At 45.2% G+C, this 20,138-nt stretch overlaps 1 protein-coding gene across 4 annotated transcripts in view; it reads left to right on the plus strand.

Annotated features, from left to right (window-relative positions):
- The window catches only part of GYG1 (glycogenin 1), a 42,077-nt gene extending 22,089 nt beyond the window's left edge, over nucleotides 1–19,988 (plus strand). The window contains exons 5-8 of one of the 4 annotated variants that reach the window (XM_042458913.1): nucleotides 9,145–9,271; nucleotides 15,300–15,540; nucleotides 18,625–18,675; nucleotides 18,896–19,988. In XM_042458913.1, coding sequence (XP_042314847.1) covers nucleotides 9,145–9,271; nucleotides 15,300–15,540; nucleotides 18,625–18,675; nucleotides 18,896–19,081 — 605 coding nt within the window. In that variant the 3' untranslated portion in view covers nucleotides 19,082–19,988. The remainder of the gene's footprint in view (nucleotides 1–9,144; nucleotides 9,272–15,299; nucleotides 15,541–18,624; nucleotides 18,676–18,895) is intronic. The other 3 variants (XM_042458914.1, XM_042458915.1, XM_042458916.1) reach the window with 3 other exon arrangements.
- The last annotated feature ends 150 nt before the right edge of the window (nucleotides 19,989–20,138 follow it).

Genomic DNA, 20,138 nt, shown 5'->3' on the forward strand with positions numbered 1-20,138 from the left:
GCTTGTCTTGTGCGGACCACCTGTCCTTGACGACGAGGTCGAGCAGGTGGGCGCCCCATCCCTCCAGGGATGCATCGGTTGTCAGAGTCAGTTGTGCCTGGGGCTGATGGAAAGGCATCCCGGTGCAGACGTTGGAGCTGTCTAGCCACCATCTGAGGGAAGCGGCCACCGGTCTCGGTACCGTGAGCCACCTTGAAGGAGGATCCTCCAACGGGGAGAAGATGGAGAGGAACCAGGATTGGAGCGGCCGAAGACAAAGTCTTGCCCAGGGGGTGACGAATGTCGTCGATGCCATGTGGCCCAGGGCGACTTGGACGTCTCTGGCTCTCACCCTTCTGTGGGAGATGCACGGCCTGAGGGAAGTTGTCAGGGCCTGAAACCGATCTGGAGGGAGGAAGGCTAAGCAGTTTTCGGAGTCGAGGATGGCCCCGATGAACTTGTCTGGTCGGTGTGAAGTGGGACTTTTCCCTGTTGACGACCAGCCCGAGGGAGTCCAAGAGGTGCAAGGCGAATGAGACTGCCTCCTGCAGCTCGCCTTGGGATTCGGCTGCAAATAGCCAGTCGTCCAGGTAGGGAAAGACCATGAAGCCCTTCTGATGAAGGTATGCCACCACCGGTGCCATGCACTTTGTGAAGACTCGTGGAGCCGTGGCCAAGCCGAAAGGAAGCACGTTGTAGTGGTACACGGTGGAGCCGACAGCGAAGGCGAGGAATCTCCGGTGGGACTCTCGGATCCCGATGTGGAAGTAGGCGTCCTTCAGGTCGACGGTCGCAAACCACAGGCCCTGGTGGAGCAGAGGCAGAATGGAAGCCAAGGTTACCATTCGAAAGCGACGGTAGTCAAGGAACAAGTTCAATTGTCTCAAGTCCAGGATGGGCCTGATGCCCCCATCCGCTTTCGGTACCGTGAAGTACCTGGAGAAAAAGGCCCGAGGACATTGGTCGGGTGGCAAAGGGGAGATTGCCCCTTTACCAAGCAAGGCGCGCACTTCGTCGAGAAGGGTGTCCGAGGGGGGAGTGGACATGAAGGCTCCAGTTGGAGGGAGCTCTTGGAACTCGAGGGCATAACCCCTGCGGACGATGTTGAGAACCCACGAGTCCGATGTTATAGAGACCCAGGTGTTAACAAAGTGCCTCAAAATGTCCAAAAAGAAGAGGGGTGAAGGAGAGACGAAGCATGCTGCGTCCCTTCAGGCTCTCTTCTTCCCCTGGTCGTTGTCCTGCCGGCGGGACTTGCGGTACCGAGGCGGGAAGTTGCGACGGCCAGAGGAGGAGGAAGACTGCGAGGAGAAGCGGTGTCTCTGGGAGCCCTGTTGCTGGGACTGCCGATCCCGGGAGAAGGTCCCCTGTGACTGACCTTGCGGCTGCCACGGGCGCTGACGCTTCCGGAACGGAGAGGCTGGTGCCGAAGACATGCCATGCTTCTTCGCCGCCGCCTTCATCCTGAACTTGCGGTTCAGGCGGTCATCGGTCTCGGCGTGGAAGAGCCCGGTCCCGTCGAGCGGCATGTCCTCGATGGCCGCCCTGACCGTGGGGTTGAGGTCGGAGGCCCTCAACCAGGCGTGGCGTCGAAGTGCCATGGATGCTGACATGGCCCTCCCCGAACAGTCCGCCATATTCCTGGAAGTGGTGATGAGCCAACTCCCAATGGAATGGGCCTCGTCCCTGATCTCCACCAGCTGCCTCTGGATGTCATCTGGGACGTCCGGGACGAGGGGGGAGATCCATTCCATGAGGGTCTGGATGTAGGCCCCCATGCAGGCGGTGTAGTTGGCAGCCTTGACCCCAAGGGCCGATGCCGAGTAGGCCTTCTTGGCCAGTCCGTCCACCTTTTTCGCCTCCCGGTCGACAGGGGAGGTCGCCTGCTTTGGGACGAAGCTGTGTTGGGCTCCCTCCACGATGGCAGAGTTCGGCCTGGGGTGGTTGGCCAACCAAGGGCAACTCGCCGGGGCGACCCTATAGAGCGACTCTACCTTGCGGGAGGGTGCCGACAGGGTGGCCGGAGAGTCCCAGGACCTCTTGACGATGGTCTGGAGCGACGGAAGGAGAGGCAGGCAAGGTGGAGTAGGCACTCGACCGTGCACCCGACGCTCAACCGGGTCCTCAGCGTCGTCTTCCATGGAAGTGAGCTCGATATCGACGGCCCTCGCCATCTTCACGACGTGTTCGGTGAAGGACCGGACGTCGTCCGATGGGGAAGACGGCTCTGGGTTGTGCATCCTCTGGGGAGAGGCTGGGTCCAAGAGGACATCCTCGTCCGAGGGTGCCTCAGAAGGAAGCAGTGGCTCATCGTCGGAGTCCAGGTCCTGGGCTCTCGGGCGGGTTGGAGCAAGGTCTGCTGAAGATCGGGAGCGCCTGCGGGGTGGAGACGGCGACCTCTCGTAGACCGACACGGTCGGGACTGACCTGGACGGGGTGGCCCGGTCTACAGGATGGGGGTTCAGCCTGGTGAACTCCTTCATCGCTCTGTCCTCCGAGACTGACACGTAATACCGGCGTGATTGCGTGTCGAAGAAGAGATCAGGTATCTCTTGCCCGCGGGGCTGGACTTCCTCGTCGTCAGTTGCCGGATGGGAGGGCGACCGGTGCTCTGGGGAGCGAGGAAGAACGGTGTCGTCCGTCCCGTGGACAAAGTCCATGGTGGGCAGAGGCAGTGGGTTGTCCGGTACCGGGGTCCGCCGATCTACCGGCGCCGGGTCACGAAGAGCTGCCGAAGCGGAAGCGCGGGCCTGTTTGGACGGGGAGCGCTTCTTCTCCTTCGCCTTCGGTGGGTCGGTGGTAGGTCGGTCTTTAGAAGGCTTGGACTTCATCGGGGCAGGATCACGACCCGACTTGTCATGGTGCCTCTTCTTCCCAGGCTTTGGGACCTCTTCTGCCGGGAAGAATGGGTTGTCCGGGAGGTCCAGGAGGACAGCAGCCGCTGCCGACGACGAAGGCCTTGGGGACTTTGCCCCTTCCACAGGCCCAGCCAGCTCCTTTGGCTTCGGAGCATGGCGTGATGCCTTGGATGCCTTGGAGGATGAAGGCGAGGCGAGGCGAGGCGGACCTCCGGCTCGGTAGCCTTCTTCGGACGCGAGCCCTCCGATTTTCCCGCCGGTTTGGAGGTCGGCCCGGTACCCTCAGTCCCCAACGACTTGTGGGGGCGCTTGGAGGGTTCGTCAGTGGCACTGGGCGGTTTGGAGCCACGGGCCACATCGGAGGTGGTGGAAGGAGTCCCGGCCGGGACACACACCACGCTGGGAACGGCGGTTCTCCCAGATCCGACACTGGACACACTGGCCCGAGAAGATGAGGCGGGGGGCGCCGAAGGCGGGACAGAAGATGACCGCGAGCCTCCCTCTTGCACCTTCCCCAGGGCAATCGCCGAAGTGAGCCGGGACTCACGGTTTTTCCGGGCCTGGGACGAGAGGGATCTGCAGAGCAGGCAGGCCTTGGTGTCATGGTTCTTGCCCAGGCACAGCAGGCAGGAGGAGTGCGGGTCTTGAACGGGCACCTTGCCCCCGCAAATGTCGCACTTCTTGAAAGGTGCAGGCATTTCCAAGGTCGACAAAGCCAGAGGAGAATCCGAAAACGAGGTCAACAGTCCGAAAGTCCCCTGAAGCAGCTAGCGCGGCGGAAAAAAGGAACTGGGGAAAAGAGCGGGAAGGCAGGGGCCTTATAACGGGTGGGCGGAGTTACCGCCAAAAAGTTTCAATATGTTGCAGAGTTAACTCTGCCCAGTGATTCCAGTAGGTTCCGAGCAGCACTGCGCAGGCGCAGTGAAACCCATTTGTATGATTCGCAGAGACCACGAAGAAGAAGATAAACATCGGTATAACACCTAGGGAGCCAGTGTGGTGTAGTGGATTGAGTATTGGAATAGGACTCTAGCCCTTTCCCTTTTCTTCCTTGGTGTACACATGCACACTATAGTGTCATTCTTCATAATCCTGTGAAATATGTTGGTGTTTTCGAGTGCTGGACTAGGGCTTTGAGAGACCAGGGTTCAAATCCCTGGTAGCCAGAGAAATTCTCAGGGTGATTTTGGGCAAATCATACCATCTCAGTCTTAGAGGAAAGCAAGTTCAAGACCACTCTGAACAAAGGGAAAAACCTGTGATATGTCTCCTTGAGTGCTAAAACCCTGAAGGTACCAAATTGAAGGCAATAGTAAACCACCATTGAGTATTTCTTGTCTAAGAAAATTCTATAAAATCCATGCATTTGCCATAAGCGAACAGGTGACTAACAAGTATATACAGGAAAAAAGATTCCACCTAAACATTGGGAGGAACTGCCTGACGGTAAGACCTGTTCGACAGTGGAACACATTCTCTCAGAGTGTGGTGTAGTCTCCTTCTTTGGAGGTTTTTTAACAGAGGCTGGATGACCATCTGTTAGGGGTGTGTGTGTGCACACGCTTGTGTGTTCCTGCCTGGCAGAGGATTGGAATGGCCCTTGTGGTCTCTTTCAGCTCTGTGATTTTATTATTCTATACACACATACAGGGTCACCTTAGCATCACCAAAAGTTGGAAACAACTTGAAGACTATACACAACAACAACAACAACAACAAGGACACCAACAGGAGTCTGGTCATTAATGGTTGCTCTGGTATTTGAATATGATTCTCCCCATTTAAATTGCTACAACCCTCTGGATCTCAAAGTAGTTCATTGTACATAGAGTAAAATACAGAAGCTCATAGAAATAACCTCTAAGGTATTCCTGGGATTTTCAGAACCAATTGTGTTCCCAGAAAGTAGAGAGTGTACCTATTCTTGTTGGATCATACAACTCTCAGACATGTATGCTCCTCCTGCAAGACTTTGACTACAAATCAGTCCCCTAGAATTGGAAAGTAGAAAAGACCATCTTTGCTTCTAATAGCAAAATCAGATCATAAATGCTGACAGGATTGGAACAAAAACAGGACCAATAAGAAACAAGAAGCAAGGAATCTACAACAGGGTAGTTAACTTTTCCCTTTGAAATGTTTTTTGAACTGGAGTTCTCATAATCTGTCGCCATTGCCGTTGCACCTAAAGCTGATAACAGTTGTTGGACAGAAACAATGGGATAGGAGGACAGTTTTCCACACAAGTCCACAGTTTTTGGTTGGCCTTGGCCAAATTTACAGGCACCAGCCTCTGCTTAGGAAGTGAGAATGCAGGTATTAAGTTGAGAATGTATCATCTTGTTTCAAGTCCTCCAATTGTAGATCAGTTATTGTTTAAATACAGTATGCCAGATCTATTAGTGTTTTTTCTAAATGAGCCTGTAAGGTAGTGGTTCAGGGATTCATAAGGTCAAGAAGGCCCCATGAGATGATTCTTGACCTTGTTTCTCCTCTTATGCTCTCCCTTTTAATTGCAAGCAAGGATAAGATCCACTGATTATGGCAAAGTGTCATCTCTTTGCCCTGGCCCCAATTCAGCCTAAAAGGGGCATCTCTTTGCCCTGGCCCCAATCCAGCCTAAAAGGGACAGCTCTGAACTGCCCCTAAGTATTCCCCCCCCCTAAGAAAACCTTCAGCATTCCTCATACTAGAAAGAGTGAGGAAGATGCTTGTCAGAACAACTGTGCTGCTATACTGAATAGCCCAAGTAGATGAAAATTCTGCTTAGGGAAAGTCTGTTCAATAGATTCATTCCCCTTCTTTGGCTAGACAGTGGTAGCTTCCATGTCAGCAATGTGGTGAATCAGCTCTCTTTAGTCTAAACATTAAAGGAATAGTGCAAGGGGCCAAACTCTGTCCCCAAAACACCTTCAAGATATTGGACAACTCCTTAAAAACTAAACTAAAATGTATAACAGATACAAAACGCCACTGACATGGGAGTTAGAAGCATCACTATTAAGCTCAAAGCAACTTACCAGGGATGTATATAGAATACAACATGAACCACATACACAAAAGAACAGCAGCAGCATCCTTGCTGGAGCAGGAGGCAAGCATCTGATGTTCTTTCCCATTAGAAAGTTAGGCTTGTGGATGCAGAAAGGTCCTGATGTTGTCTTTCTCCACCTGCCTATTCCATTCATTTTTCTTTACACTACATATAAACAGAACTTTCAAAAGCATGAAAGCATAGTTGCCTTCTATTTGCTCCAAAAAATGCAGAGTAGATAACTGCCTATAGATGGCAAGATGACTAAAATGAGCCGGTAGTACTTTGGCCATATATGTTATTTTTGTTATGTGCCTTGAAGAAATTTCTGACTTCTGGTGATCCTAAGGAGAACCTAACCTACCATGGAGTTTTCTTGCAAGATTTGTTCAGAGGAGGTTTGCCATTGCTGTCCCCTGAAGCTGAAAGCATGTGACTTGCCCATGTTCACGCAGCGGGTTTCATGACAGAACCAGGAATCAAATCCTGATCTCCAGAGTTGTAGGCCAACACTCAAGCCATTATGTCATACTGGCTCTGAGAAGATAGGATTCACTAGAAATCTGGGTGAGGTAGAAGGCAGTAGGGGAAAAAAACACATTCCAAATGGATAGACTCAGTCAAGAAAGCCACAGGCACCGAGTCTGCAAGAACTGATGATAGAGTGACTTGGAAAGTCCCTCATTCATTGGGTCGCCATAAGTTGAATTGACAGCAGTTAACAAGAAAGAAAGAAAGAAAGAAAGAAAGAAAGAGAAATGACACCGTAGTGAATGAATTGCTATGGCAACAACAGCTAGCCTTGAGTTTCGGGGCAACATCCTAAGACTTCATTCATATGGACAAAACTTGTTAACAGAATAAAATCCTTTCTAACTTTTGGATGTATTGTTATTGGAAGCCAAGAGTAATTAAGTTAGAGGCAATTCTTCTTGTCCTGTTTTTATTCCCTCTTTATTTTGCATTCTGCAAAATATATACAGATATGCTTAATACCAAAGTGTTCATTTCAGATAGTAAGAGTTAATTTGGAAATGCTTAACTGTAACTTAAGCAATGACACTAATGAAACTGGCACAGGTTAATTCTTATAGTAAGAAGAAGAGAAATTTCATTATGTTTGTCTTGAATTTAAAAAAAACATATTTTTTGCCTTCTTTCTGACAAGATTGCATTTCATATAAATTTGATGTTAAGCTAATGGGATTGTATTGATTCCGGCTGCCTCATACCCAGTGTTGAATTTCACTGGAAGTGGAAACAGTATTAAGGAAAATATTCTGGCTCTAACTAGAGTACATCAGAGAAAATCTTGAACAATACAGCATTCAGCTGTGAGATTCAGAAACTGAAATGGAGCTGCTGTTTTGTTAGAAACATGCAGTCTCTGGGTGTGTTTTTCTAGTCTGATTTTCTGAAAACCTTGATAAGTTGGAACATCAGTAAGACTTAATTGATTTAAATAATAATCTTAAGTGCACATGAAGCAATCATAGAATGGTTTGTTAAAAAGGCTTGAAAATAATACTAATCCAGATAATGCTCTTTACTGTGAAAAGAACATGTACTAAACCTATTAGAATAACTTTTTCTTAGCCACCCAAAATGGCACTGAACCTGAATTTTAAGGGTATAAACTTCCTGCTCTGGAGTTCAGAAAAGTAAGTTTCTTTCCAGAGGACTTGCAATTACAGTAGTGTAATATGGAAGATCAAGTTTTATTGGTTTAGCACACTAAACTCATATGCTTAGTAATTTATCCTAAATTTTTGGCTAAGCTGCTTGTAAGTGTGCACTTGAATGATCCTAGAGTTAACAGCAGTCACAGGGCATAACTTACCTGTTTGCAATTTAAAATGTATTTTAGGGTGTAATAGGCAGTTTACAGACCGCCCTTTTGGGGCAGCCTGCTCCCGCCCCTTTCCCCGCTGGATCGGGGCCTCAGCTGCCACAGCGGCAGCCTCTGAGGCCCCAATCCACCGCTTTCCAGGCTGCGGGGAAGCGGCAAAAGGCCGCTTCCCCACGGCCTGGAAAGGGGTGCCCTTGGGGCTTCATGCCCCAAGGACACCCGACAGCGGCGGGGACGAAGAGAAAAGGGCCGCTTGGCCCCTTTCTCATTTGTGTTGCTGGCGCAGCCGTGTAAAGACTGCACCAGCGACACAAACCTGGAAGGAGCTCTGTTTCAGAGCTCCTTCTGGCGCCGCGGAAAGGGCACCCCAGGAGCCCTCGTGCAGCACCAGGACATCACTTCCGCACCGCTCCATTTGGAGGCAGCACGGTCGTGACATCCCAATGGTGGCGCCCATGTAGAATGGGCACCGCGATTTTGTACGTACTAGGTATGTACTAGGGTTAGGGCGTCCGGAAAGGACGCCCTTTCCTAACCCTAGTACGTACTTTTTGCCCATCTGTAACGCACCATAGTTAACTATTACTTAGTGTCTTAATCTGGAATAGATCTGAGTAGTTGTCAGTTTCACTGCCATCTGAAAAATATACCATAGCTAGAATATATTTTAGAAATTCCAATAGCTTTTAGCATCTCTAAAGCTTTACTCTGGACAAGATACTTCACAGAAAACCTTTGCCTGCATAGACCATAAATCTACCAGAATTCCTTATTTTCTTATTTTTATTATTTGCCCAAGCAATAACATTGTCCGTCAAATGGAACAAGCAACGTTTCCTGCAAAGCCATAAGACTTGGTCATCCTCTCTTTCTGACCCATCAGGTTCTGTCACAATGGTGCATCCTGGGCCAGTCAGCTAAGATCTGCTTGGGTCTGTCAGGTTCTGCAGTGTTTATATTCCTTGTCCTCTCCACAAGCATTATTAGCTCATGGGAACAAATACTGTATGTCCTTGAATGTTGGCAGCCTAAGGTTCTAGAGTAACTCAAGAACCTCTTACTTGGGATGTTAGGCTACTTTTGACAACAGCATTAATTTCTTGCCACTCTTTACTGTCAGCTGAGCTAACAACCAGAAATGCCTAGTGATATGGACATCTGTTGCTTTACAAAACAACATGGGAGTGTGCATGCCTGAAAGTGTGCAACATGTCAGATGGCATAACCCTATTTCAGGTCACTGAAACAACTGTGCCAGATAAATGCCAACACTTTCAAGGCAGAAATACTAATCCATGAATCACTGGTGCTTGCAGAGGATTTACTCACCTAGCTGATGGTACTTCCCACTCAGTTAGAAAAGTGGACACCTGTGGTGGGTCTTCCATGGCTCCTATTAACCTTACCTTTTGTTTTTCTTTTAGGTGGGGACCAGGGCTTATTAAACACTTTCTTCAGCAATTGGGCAACAGCAGACATTAGCAAGCATCTGCCATTTATTTATAATCTAAGCAGTATTTCAATCTACTCCTATCTTCCAGCATTTAAAGCGTAAGTAGATGGGCTTTACAAGATTAACTGTCTATTAAAATGGGGGGAGGGGGTTCATACTGGATGAAGACTGTTTTTAGTGCAGAGATGAGTTAGAAGAATTCAGCTTGCTTTACTTGTTCAAGCATGGTTCCATTCGGCAAGAGTTGATGTAGATTAAATTGCTCTTTGAAAAAGAGCTTGACTGATGCACTGGTGCAAGACCAAACTATAATAGGAAGTTGTTTGTAGCCTAATTTTACAAAGAGACATCAGCTTGCTTAAAGTGAAATATCTAAACCATGTTAATCAGATCTGGGCTTTGGCAGATGAGCTGTATGAGACAGTTTTCCACTCATACGCCTTTTGGCAGTCATCTGGGCCAGTGAAATTTGAAACAAATACAACTGGTTCCTGTTAAGGGTTTGTCCTGATCTTGTTTCTCAGAGTGGGAACATGGCTCTAATTCCCATGGCATAGAACGCTGGAATTCCCAGAGCATGTGTGGGTTGTCCATGAGTTTGTTTTTCTCTTTGAGAGTATTGTTGTTCAAAAAAAAAATAGTGCCCTGTTGAGGTTCTGACACTGCTTGGTATGGGATCCACTCTATCATCTCAATACAAGGAGAAGCTGTAATACTGGAAAGCATCTTCTATCATTTCCAATGCATCAACTATACCAAACAGGACTTAAGCATCCTGGTGCCCAGATATTAACATGGTTGTTGAAGAGATCAGTGCTTTGCTATTGTTGATATTAAGTGGGTAGCAATGTGCTGTAGCAAAATGTGGTGTTCTACCACCTTTAACATGCTAGTGGCTGAAGGAAGGAATAGATTGAATCAGCATCTACAAAGAATAATGAGGGAGGGGAAGGAACCTGCCTTCATTCATTCTAAAGTTACTTTAGGAGTTGAATCAGGTAGTGCTTCTTACATGACTTACTCTGACTCACAATCTCTGCTGGTCTCTCAAGAACAGTATACTTAACTTGAAGGTTGTGTTTTTGTTTCCCCCATCCACCCTTTGACTACTAGACACTGGTTCACAATACAATCACAATTTTGTACTCATCATTTCCTTTGTGGGACTGCGTTCCTCTGAGGTAAGAGCTATGCAGTTTATGGCCTTCACTGAAAATATCTACAGCAGAGGTGAATGGCTATAGACAAAAAATAGGGAAGCACATTTACACCAGCACTAGCTGGCATAGCCAATGGTGAGAGATTATGGGATTTATTGTTCATAACATCTGACACTCTGATCAACATGAAGCTTGTTTCCCTTCACTGATATAGCTTAATTCAGGTATTTCCTCCAGAAACTCATTAGCATTAATTTTAATTGTATTTTCTCAGAAGATTTAAGATAAAGGTAAAACTCTTGAACCATGGCACTCATATGTCCAGAAGTAAATGAACAATTGTATGAGCAAGTCTCTAGGCAACACAAGTAAGTAGACTTTAATGGAGCAGCTAACATAAGCAGTGTTTTTAGTGGCTCAGGTTCAAGCTATGTCTTGTGACCCAGGCATCATATGAGGTACTGTCAAGTTAAAATTAGAGTATTTATTTTTAGAAGTTCGTGCAAACTGAGTGGCTGGTAGAGACCAGAGAAAGAATATCTGGCTCAGTGAATAGCATTGTGAAGTACATCTTTTAACAGTTAATATTCTTTCAACATGAACATATGGTATGGAATCCTGTATTTCACCTGCTTACCCTCTGAGTTTGTTTCTGATAAGTCTAGCTTTCCAAGATTATTCCTTTCTTTGAAGTGAAAACAGGAAGCCTGGGTCACTAGGAACTGGTGCCTTCAGGACAGAAGCTGAATATAAGGTGTCCTGAGGGCAAAGTATTCAGGCTGTGCCAAACAGCTATAACTCGTGGAATGAACTACATTTTAAACCCTGTTATGATCACATCTAATGTGCTGGCTTTTTAGAGTGGAAAGAAGATTTATCAAAAACAGGTGTGACTCTTCACCTCCAATTAAAAGTCCTTTCTGTAATGATATCAGAATCCCAAAGAGATTCAAGTAGCTATCAAGTCTTAATCCAGAGCAGTCCTACTGAATCAATAACACTTAAGTGCTGACTTACCGTGTTTCTGTTGATCCATTGAATCTATTGTAGTTGTGGCTATCAGATGGATTTAGGCCAATGGTTTCCAAACTTTGGTTTTCCGGATGTATTGGACTTCAGGTCCCAGAATTCTGACTTTTGGACAAGGTGACTAGGGCTTCTGAGGGCTCAAGTCCAAAACACCTGGAGAACCAAAGTTTAGGAACCACTGATTTAGGCCATAGCTTTTTAGTCAGCTTTAAAACAAATTAAATGAAATTGCTGTATCTCAGCCCCAGAGTGTATGGTACTTAGCAAATATATTCATCATGTTCTATCACACAATATATCAAATCAACTGAACAGTTCATTACCATATAATATTGGTAGATCTTAGAGAAATGTCTTTCTCTCTAGGCCAGGTTCAATGCTTTTGTCCCTCTTTTCAGGTGGTTAATGAATACAAATTCAAAAGTGTGTTCATAGCTAGAATAGTCCACCTTTCTAGGACCTGCTACCATGTTAATATATCCAGTGTTTATCCAAACTTTATGCAAGTGCTATACAGGTTAAAGAGGTAGTTGATGACACGTCTTACTTTATTAGTTCTGTACAGTTAGAGTCACTTGATATGAAGTCAATAACTAAGTGCAGGCATAACTTCCTATTGGAAATAAAATTCTCAAACTGAATAAGGGTTTACAGGTTATTGAGTGTGCAAGTATCTTCCAGTCCACTGAACTATGAAAATGATCCCCATAACACATGATATAAAAAGAGGAAATTACTTGTAGAGATGAGAAGTAACGAAATGAAAGCCTTTTCAGCCTGCCTATAATCTGTTTTGTATAACTATGTATAAATCATGAAGTTTGGTTATATTTCTTGATCCTTTGCAAGAAGTGTCTAAACAGAGTAGACTTAAATAGTTTGTTAATGGCAAACACCCTCATTACTTAGCTGTCACTCTTATGGCCATGTAATAAAATGGGCAGGCCCCCATTATATCCCCCCCAAAAGTAATGAAACAGTGCTTACTTGGCCTGCTCACAACATTGATGTTAAAACAGTTAAAGCAATGACTTTAACATTGTTAACAATTATAATGAATTATGGTAAATTAATTAATTTTTGATTCTAAGTTCATCTAAATAGAGCCGCCACCATGTGTATTCCTGAACTCTTTGCACAGAGCAGAGATGACTGGTGATGGCAGGCACTGATGGCTAAGGAAATTAAGCAGTGACCGATTACAATAGGTTTTCTTCCATTCAATACAGTTTAATTTCTGCAAAATGAGAAATGTGGCTAGATTCCATTATTCCCCCTCTTGTCATTTTATGTAAAATGTGAATGCTGTAGTGTGTAAACTGACTGTACAACTGAATTAATGCCATGCCATTTTCATTTTAAAAAGTGTACCAATCAGCTTACTAGAAGGTATCTGTTGCTGGACATTTTTAGAGTGTTACATGCAAAGGACCACATCCTCCTATCAGAAGAAGAGAGCAGTGTATATTCTTGCAGTCATGAATATTACGCATGTATACCCCAAGGGTGAGAATCGTATGGCCCTGCGGGTGATTAATATTTGGCTGCATCTACCAGCAGCCCTAACCAGAACAGCCAATAAGGAGGAATACTTGGATTTATTGACAGTTCAACAGTATTGGGGAGAGCACAGTATTCCTGTTTCTGGTATATGCTGTAGGGCAGGATGAAGAATGCACTTCTCTTCATCCTTTATTGCTGGCTATGCTAGCTAGGGCTGATGACAGTTGGCCATATCTGCAGTAGGCCCCCTTTCCATTTCATACTAAAGAATAAGTTGATAGGACACAATTATGGATCAGCAGCAAAATGTTCCATACTCAATGGTCCAGCAGTGGTTCTGCTCAAAGCTTCAGCTAAACCAACTTATTTCAGATTTGCATGGGATACCATTTTATTATATTTATTCATACACTTGTAGACTGTCCTATATCAGAGTGGTGTGCCATCAAAGGAGTCATTCTACAACAATCTAAAACAATTTAAAATTCAAAATAACATAGACCAAAACCCAAGTATCCTTAGTCTTCATGTTTTACTTTGACACCAAAATGAGTCAAAATGTTTGTTCAAGTTGGGACTTCAGAAGGGAATTCCACAACCAGAGTATTACAGCTGAGAAAGCCCTGTTCCAGGTCTCCACATGGAATACAGTACTGCTCTTAATGGTAGGATATGGAGAATGCCTTCTCACAGCCCTAAGCAGACCTTAGTGACTAGCTTGCTGAACTGTTTCCCTAGTATGTGATACAGTGTTAAAGGGCTCAAAGACAGGGCTAACAGCTGGGAGTACAGCATTTGAAGGAATGTTAACTTCATAATGTAAATTATTCTCCTGCTTTAAGGTACTAAAGCAAACCTTATTTTTTTCCTAACTTACTGTTAACTGGCACATTCATTGCTGTATGGTTCAACTGCCACTGGATGTTGGGGGGTTCTTTTACACTATGCATTTAAAGCACTATGGTTCTACTTTAACTGCTATGTTTCCATCTTACATTCTCCTGGTATTTGTGGTTTAGGGAGGGGTATTTAGCATTTTCCAAAGGATATGGTGGCTCAGAGGTTAAGATTTAACAACTGCAAGATCGGCAGGTCAGCAGTTCGACGCCCAGGCACTGTGTTAGGGAGTGAGTTCCCATCACTAGTCCCAGTTTTCTGCCAACCTAGCAGTTTGAAACCATGCAAAAGTGCAAGTAGATAAATAGGTACCACTTTGATGGGAAGATAACAGCGTTCTGTGCAGTCATGCTGGCCGCATGATCACACAGTTATCTTTGACAATGCTGGCTCTTAGGTTTAGTAACAGAGATTAGCACCATCCCCTACAGTCAGTCATGATTAGACTGTCTTGTCAAGGGAAAACCTTTACTTTTCTATTTAGCATTCTCACCCAGGTTGCTCTAGTGTTTCCCCAAATGACAAACTCCAGGATTCCATAGTGTGCAGACATGGCACTTAAAGTGGAATCATTGTGCTATAATGGTGCAGTGTAAAAGGTCCCCTAAACTTACTATCTGTCTGGACTCTTGTTACTTTTGGACTTTGTTCTCTCCACTCAACAGAAGTCAACTAGCCAAAGAAAATGAAGCCCTAGTTTCTCCACTATCATAGTTAGCTGTGGTAACACCATGTTCTTCTCTCTGCCCACCCCATCACAAAAAGCAGTGGCCACAGGCAGGTATTTTTGTCTTCAGTCTGAAATGGAAAATTTGCTCTATAGTTAATTAGCGGGCTGACTGCATTTTTTCTATATCCTATGCTATCTACATTGTGTAAATCCTGACTAAGCTATTTTTGTCAAGCTGTTTTTCAGACTTTTGCATTTCTGTGTACTGAAGGAAGTGACTCTTACTGGGTGGCTACATTTTGGTTCCAGGCCACTAGTCCCCATTGTTCACCATTGGGAAAAAGTAGTAGTTGACTTCAGTGATTATTGCCTCAGATGGAGTTGAGGTGTAAAACTTCACCTTTATTTTTAACGTTGCAATATTGTCTTCTGCTTCATATAGGGTTTTAGCTGGGTAAATTGGTGACCTTGGGCAAGTCAATGCTCTCAGGTGAAGGCATTGGCAAACCACCTCTGAACAAATCTTGCCAAGAAAACCCTATTACAGGTTCGCATTAGGGTCACCATAAGTTGGGAATGACTTGAAAGTACACAACAAGAAAATTGTCTTAATAGCTAGGTTAAATCCCAATTAACTATGTAGAATGTTTTGTGTGAACACATCCAAGACAAATGTGGGGAACTCTCTCTCACTCACTCACACACACATACACACACGCGCACGGACAGGGAGAGAGAGATGTGATAGACCTCTCCATTTTTATATGGCTCTTTTTTAAAAAGCAATTTCAGTTATGTTTGAAGTACAAATATGGCATGCCATTTAGAAGCCATGACTAAATACTACATTCTGTACCCATGCATCAGGCAGACCTCTCCTTCTTCTGACAGGTTTGGAACAAATGCTAAAGTGGTACACTTCTTGGGGAGACTGAAGCCATGGAACTACACATATGACTCCAAAGCCAAAAGTGTCAAAGATGCTCAAGATCCCACAGTAGTACATCCAGAGTTCCTCAATATGTGGTGGGATAGTTTCGTCACAAATGTTTTGCCGTTGTTACAGCAGCATGGCGCCATTAAAGATACAGCTACTGGTGTAAAAGCGGTATGTCTTCTAAATAAATTTTAAGCTTGACTGGGGATGTAGAGTGAAGAGGGTCATGTCCCTTGCTTACAGAAAGACATTAGCCCTTATCAGATGAGTGTGGAACTGGGGGTCTTCTGCACTGGGCGATTCGAATTCGCGTTATTTCGCACAATACCATCATACCAGCATTCGAATGGCCCAATCTGCACTCACGTGAATGCGCGAGCTGCCGATACTGCATGCGTACTGCCCTCTTTTTGGAGCGTGTTGGCCAGTGTGCTGATAAGGGGATTGGCGATATCTGGATTGGGGCTCTGTTCGATCTCAGTGCGAATGGGTCTGGTGTGACTACCCAGTCCTGAATTCCATCGCAGACCCCCAGATTCCAATTTTTACTTCCGGTGGGTCTTTCCTCTTGCCGGTTCCAGGGAGCGGGGGGGGGGGGGGTGGTGGTTCCAGGGCCTCCTCCTCCTCCTCCCGGCTTGAGAGGCATCCCTGGCTGCATCCCAGGCAGGAAGAGGCGCGGGGGCTGCTGGAATCGTGGTTCCCCGGCCTCCCCTCCCCTCCCCCGGCTTGAGAGGCATCCCTGGCTGCATCCCAGGCAGGGAAGAGGCGCGGGGGCTGCTGGAATCGTGGTTCCAGCGGCCTCCTCCTCCTCCTCCCGGCTTGGAGGCATCCCTGGCTGCCTCCCAGGGGAAGAGGCGCGGGGGGCAACGGGATCGCGGTTTCAGCAGCCTCCTCCTCCTCCTCCCGGCTTTGGAGCCAGCCTAGGCTGCCTCTCAAGCCAGGAGGAGGAGGAGGAGGGGCTGTTGGAACGGCGCGATCGCCGCGATTCTAGCGGCCCCACGCCTGTTTCCTGCCTGGGATGCACCCAGGCTGGATCCAAGCCGGGAGGAGGAGGAGGAACTCTTAATCAAAGCATCCCCATTTACTTAGACGGCCATCCAGCCTCTTTGACAGCCGCTGGAACTGCTCCTCCCCCCCCCCCCCCCGAATACATACTCACACACTCACACACACACACGAGAACCGGGCATTGTAATTGTTGCAAGGGAAGGTCATGGTAACATTAAAACAAGCAGGAATTTAGAGAGGGAACATAATGGCACGTGTATCGCGATTGTTAATTGCATGAACTGGCTCTCCAGCTGTTTACCGGGCTGTCATGACGGGAACCCCTTTCACCCCCGGAAGCGTTTAAGGTCGCAACCCATGCAGGGCACCATGAGCATGTGCGAGGCGGCCGATACGAATCGGCCAATCCTCATGTTGAGCACCGGTGTGACAAAACATTCTGCCATGAATGCACTTCGCGCGAATGCAGATTGGCAATTTGAATCCTGCCAATGCGGAAGGACTCCCAGGTATGACAGTACTTTGCGAAATAACGCGAATTCGAATCGCCCAGTGCAGAAGACCCCCAGTTCCACACTCATCTGATAAGGGCTATTATTGGCTGTCAATAAATCAGAGTGACGGTTTGAAACTAGCATGGTTACTTTAAAAAAAATCAGCTTGCAATCCTGCAATAGCAGAATTAGCAAATTAGTTAGCTAGTAATGCCTGCAACCAAGCTTCTTTCCACTTTCCACAGCACACTGGCTCAAATCTGCAACTGTTTGCTATTCTTTGTCTGCTGTTAGAGTACCAAACACAAATTGTTTTACTAAATGGTACTAAGGGGTGGACTCAACACTAACTCTGGCAAAATACACAGATATGAATTTCGAAGTAACCATATTCTTAAGGGATTAGGAGGAATTGGGGAGAGGTTGTTTTAAGCACAGCATCAACTTCCAATCAAAAGTATGTGGGAAGAAGGAAAGAGCTTTAAATGAAGTTTACAACCTGATCCTCTGAATCTGCAGTTTTGGTCAAATTCTGCTTTCCTTGTAGTCCTAAATCCAGTAGGAAAGCAAGGACATGAGGATCCACCTCAAGCAGTGATTAAATCCCAGGCACAAAGTATTCAGCTCTGTTTCTCTGATTAGGTTTCCCAGAACTATTGTTGCAGGCAGTGGAGTGAAATGAATGCAGGCAGGAAAATTTCAGCATACCCATGCTGCCTTGTAAAATCTACCCTCAGTTTACATAAATTTTAAAATACATATATTTTTGTCATCCATCGTCTAGTATAGTAGATTCAGTATAATACTAATACTCAGCAGTATTGATAAGATGTGTTATCTGTACTTTGAATACTTTTGCTTGAAGTAAGCAGAAATTAATGTACTTAAAATAGTATTACACTATTACTTTTATTTTTAAAAAAATCTGTGTTCAAGAGCCAATTGTATTTTACATCCTTTTTTGGTCTGTACCTGAGAATGAAATGATGGGTAGAATTATTGGAATCCCATCTTCATTCTTCAGAATTAGAATGCAACAGGATTAACATGCTTTGACATGAATGTAGTATGTGCCTGTAGCTTACCAAAAACTGCTCGCTATTTTAACTCTTGTTAGCAAGTTTGGTGCAGTCCTGAGCACTGTTGTATCTCCATTGGTCATAACCAATTCTGTACACCAAGGGATTTCATACCTTCAACTCTAGTAGTCTCACCACCTGTAACTTTTCTTTGAAATAAGTACTGGTGTTCAGTGAAATCAGTTTATTGTTATTAAACCTTCAGGTTTGGGGAAAATTGAGAACTAGACCACACATGGGCTTAAACCTCCAGATTTTCATGTCCATATGCAGTGCTTGGCACCATACATACAAACTCGTGCTTACACCATATTCAGAAAGATGCAGAAGGGAAAGGGGCCACAGAGAAAAACCTGTAGTGGTCACATCTTCTAACTGAACAATTAATTTGCTGTCATTAAACTACCGAGACAGAATGAATGGTAGAACCACTGTGACTTGCTTGCTTCTGTAGTCTTTCCAGAGGTCTAGCTAGCCAAAAGAATTTGGCTTTAGCTTCTCATGCATGTAGTCCAATAATGCATGCAGAGCAGCCTATAACCACTTAAGTATGGTATACAAATAAAAAAATACAGTAGTTAAGTTCTTAGACCTTTCTGAGAGCGAAGACTAACCTGTTCTTGAGCTGTGCTTTCTGTTTTCTATATTTCAACTTTCTAATGAACTATTTTCAGCTATCGGGCTTGGTCTATACTCTGGCTTTCTCTTGTGGCTTCTGTAGAGAGGTATGAAGAACTTAAACCTGTTGCTAACTACCTGCCTGCTGTCTCATTGACTTACATAATGCTCTCTTTTGTACAGTTCCTTAAATTCTGTAAATGGTGCTTGTTGCTTTGCATGGGAATCTCTCATTGGTTTTCCTCCCCTCTGCACTGTTGCTTTATGTCTCCCTTTTTTGTAATGATGTTGTAGTACCTTCCCTACTCATTTGTGTTTTCATTTTAGGAAGAGGCAGCAGAGGCAGTATCCAACCTGTCACTTTCATCTACAGCACTGCCACACTCACCACCGTCGCCACCCCCTATGTCCTCAGAAGAACGCAAAGAAAGATGGGAGCAGGGCCAGGCTGACTACATGGGAGCAGACAGCTTCGACAACATCAAGAAAAAACTTGATGCCTACCTCCAGTAGAAGCACTTGTATCTGCTCTACAGAAGTCAGCAATACAAGGACTTTTCAGAGCTAAAGCAACTAGGAAAGTCAGATAGGGTCAATTAGACTTGCTAGCAGCTTTGCCACTGCTCAGCTGAAGGCGGTTGGCAGTACTGACAATAAGAACTGAACAAAACCTGTTTTAAGTATGAATCCTTGTGCCAATCTTGTGTCCAACAGCCAGATCTTTTCCTCTTGTACAAAACCTAATGAACATGCCTGTAGAGAACTCAATGGGAACAGGGACTATCCTTTATCTCTTTCCTTCACTCCAAACCAAGTTTGGCTTAGTGTTAAAATAATGGCTAGAGATTAAGGCAGCTATAGTGAAAGGGCCTTATAGGAAGGACGTGAAAGCATGGCAATATCACACAGATATATAGCCTTTCTGTCAATTCCAGCCATATTTAAAATTCTGACCAGACTTCTATGCACAGTACCCACAGCATGGCAAATACTTTTCATTTAGTTATGTGTATTTCTGGGACTAGTTAAAAACAACTGAACATTTTGAACTGTTACCTGTATCACAGCACTCAAAATACAAAATAAAGAAATCATGGTAAAACCTAAATAAATAGAATATGGCACATAGTTTTGTCAAACAGTACTATGACCTGACCTAAACCTGCTACCTCACATTAGTTGGCTGCATCATCAACATGGTTTCATAGGCTGATAGGAATGTTATTTTCTACAGTGTTCTTTGGGTGTTTACATTTTATTAAAACTTGTGCTATGTTCTACTGAAATGGTTGATGTGACACATCGTGCTGTATTGAGTATGTGTGGTAACTAGGTTTTATTTCTTCCATAGCTTATAAAAATACTGCTAACTTGCTGAGTTAAATATACAATACAATAAAGATGCACCAGAATTTCTGAATCTTCAGGCATTACATTGCTATCTGGTTTTCAATGCATTAGCTCTTGCCTTATTACCTGATCATTGCTTAGCCAATGAATTGTCTGGCTGCAGACCATCTATCTTTTTATAAAGGAGTTTTTAATACTTCTTGCTTACATTGATACAAGT

This window comes from Sceloporus undulatus, chromosome 3, assembly GCF_019175285.1.
Source record: "Sceloporus undulatus isolate JIND9_A2432 ecotype Alabama chromosome 3, SceUnd_v1.1, whole genome shotgun sequence".
Taxonomy (NCBI): Eukaryota; Metazoa; Chordata; class Lepidosauria; order Squamata; family Phrynosomatidae; genus Sceloporus; species Sceloporus undulatus.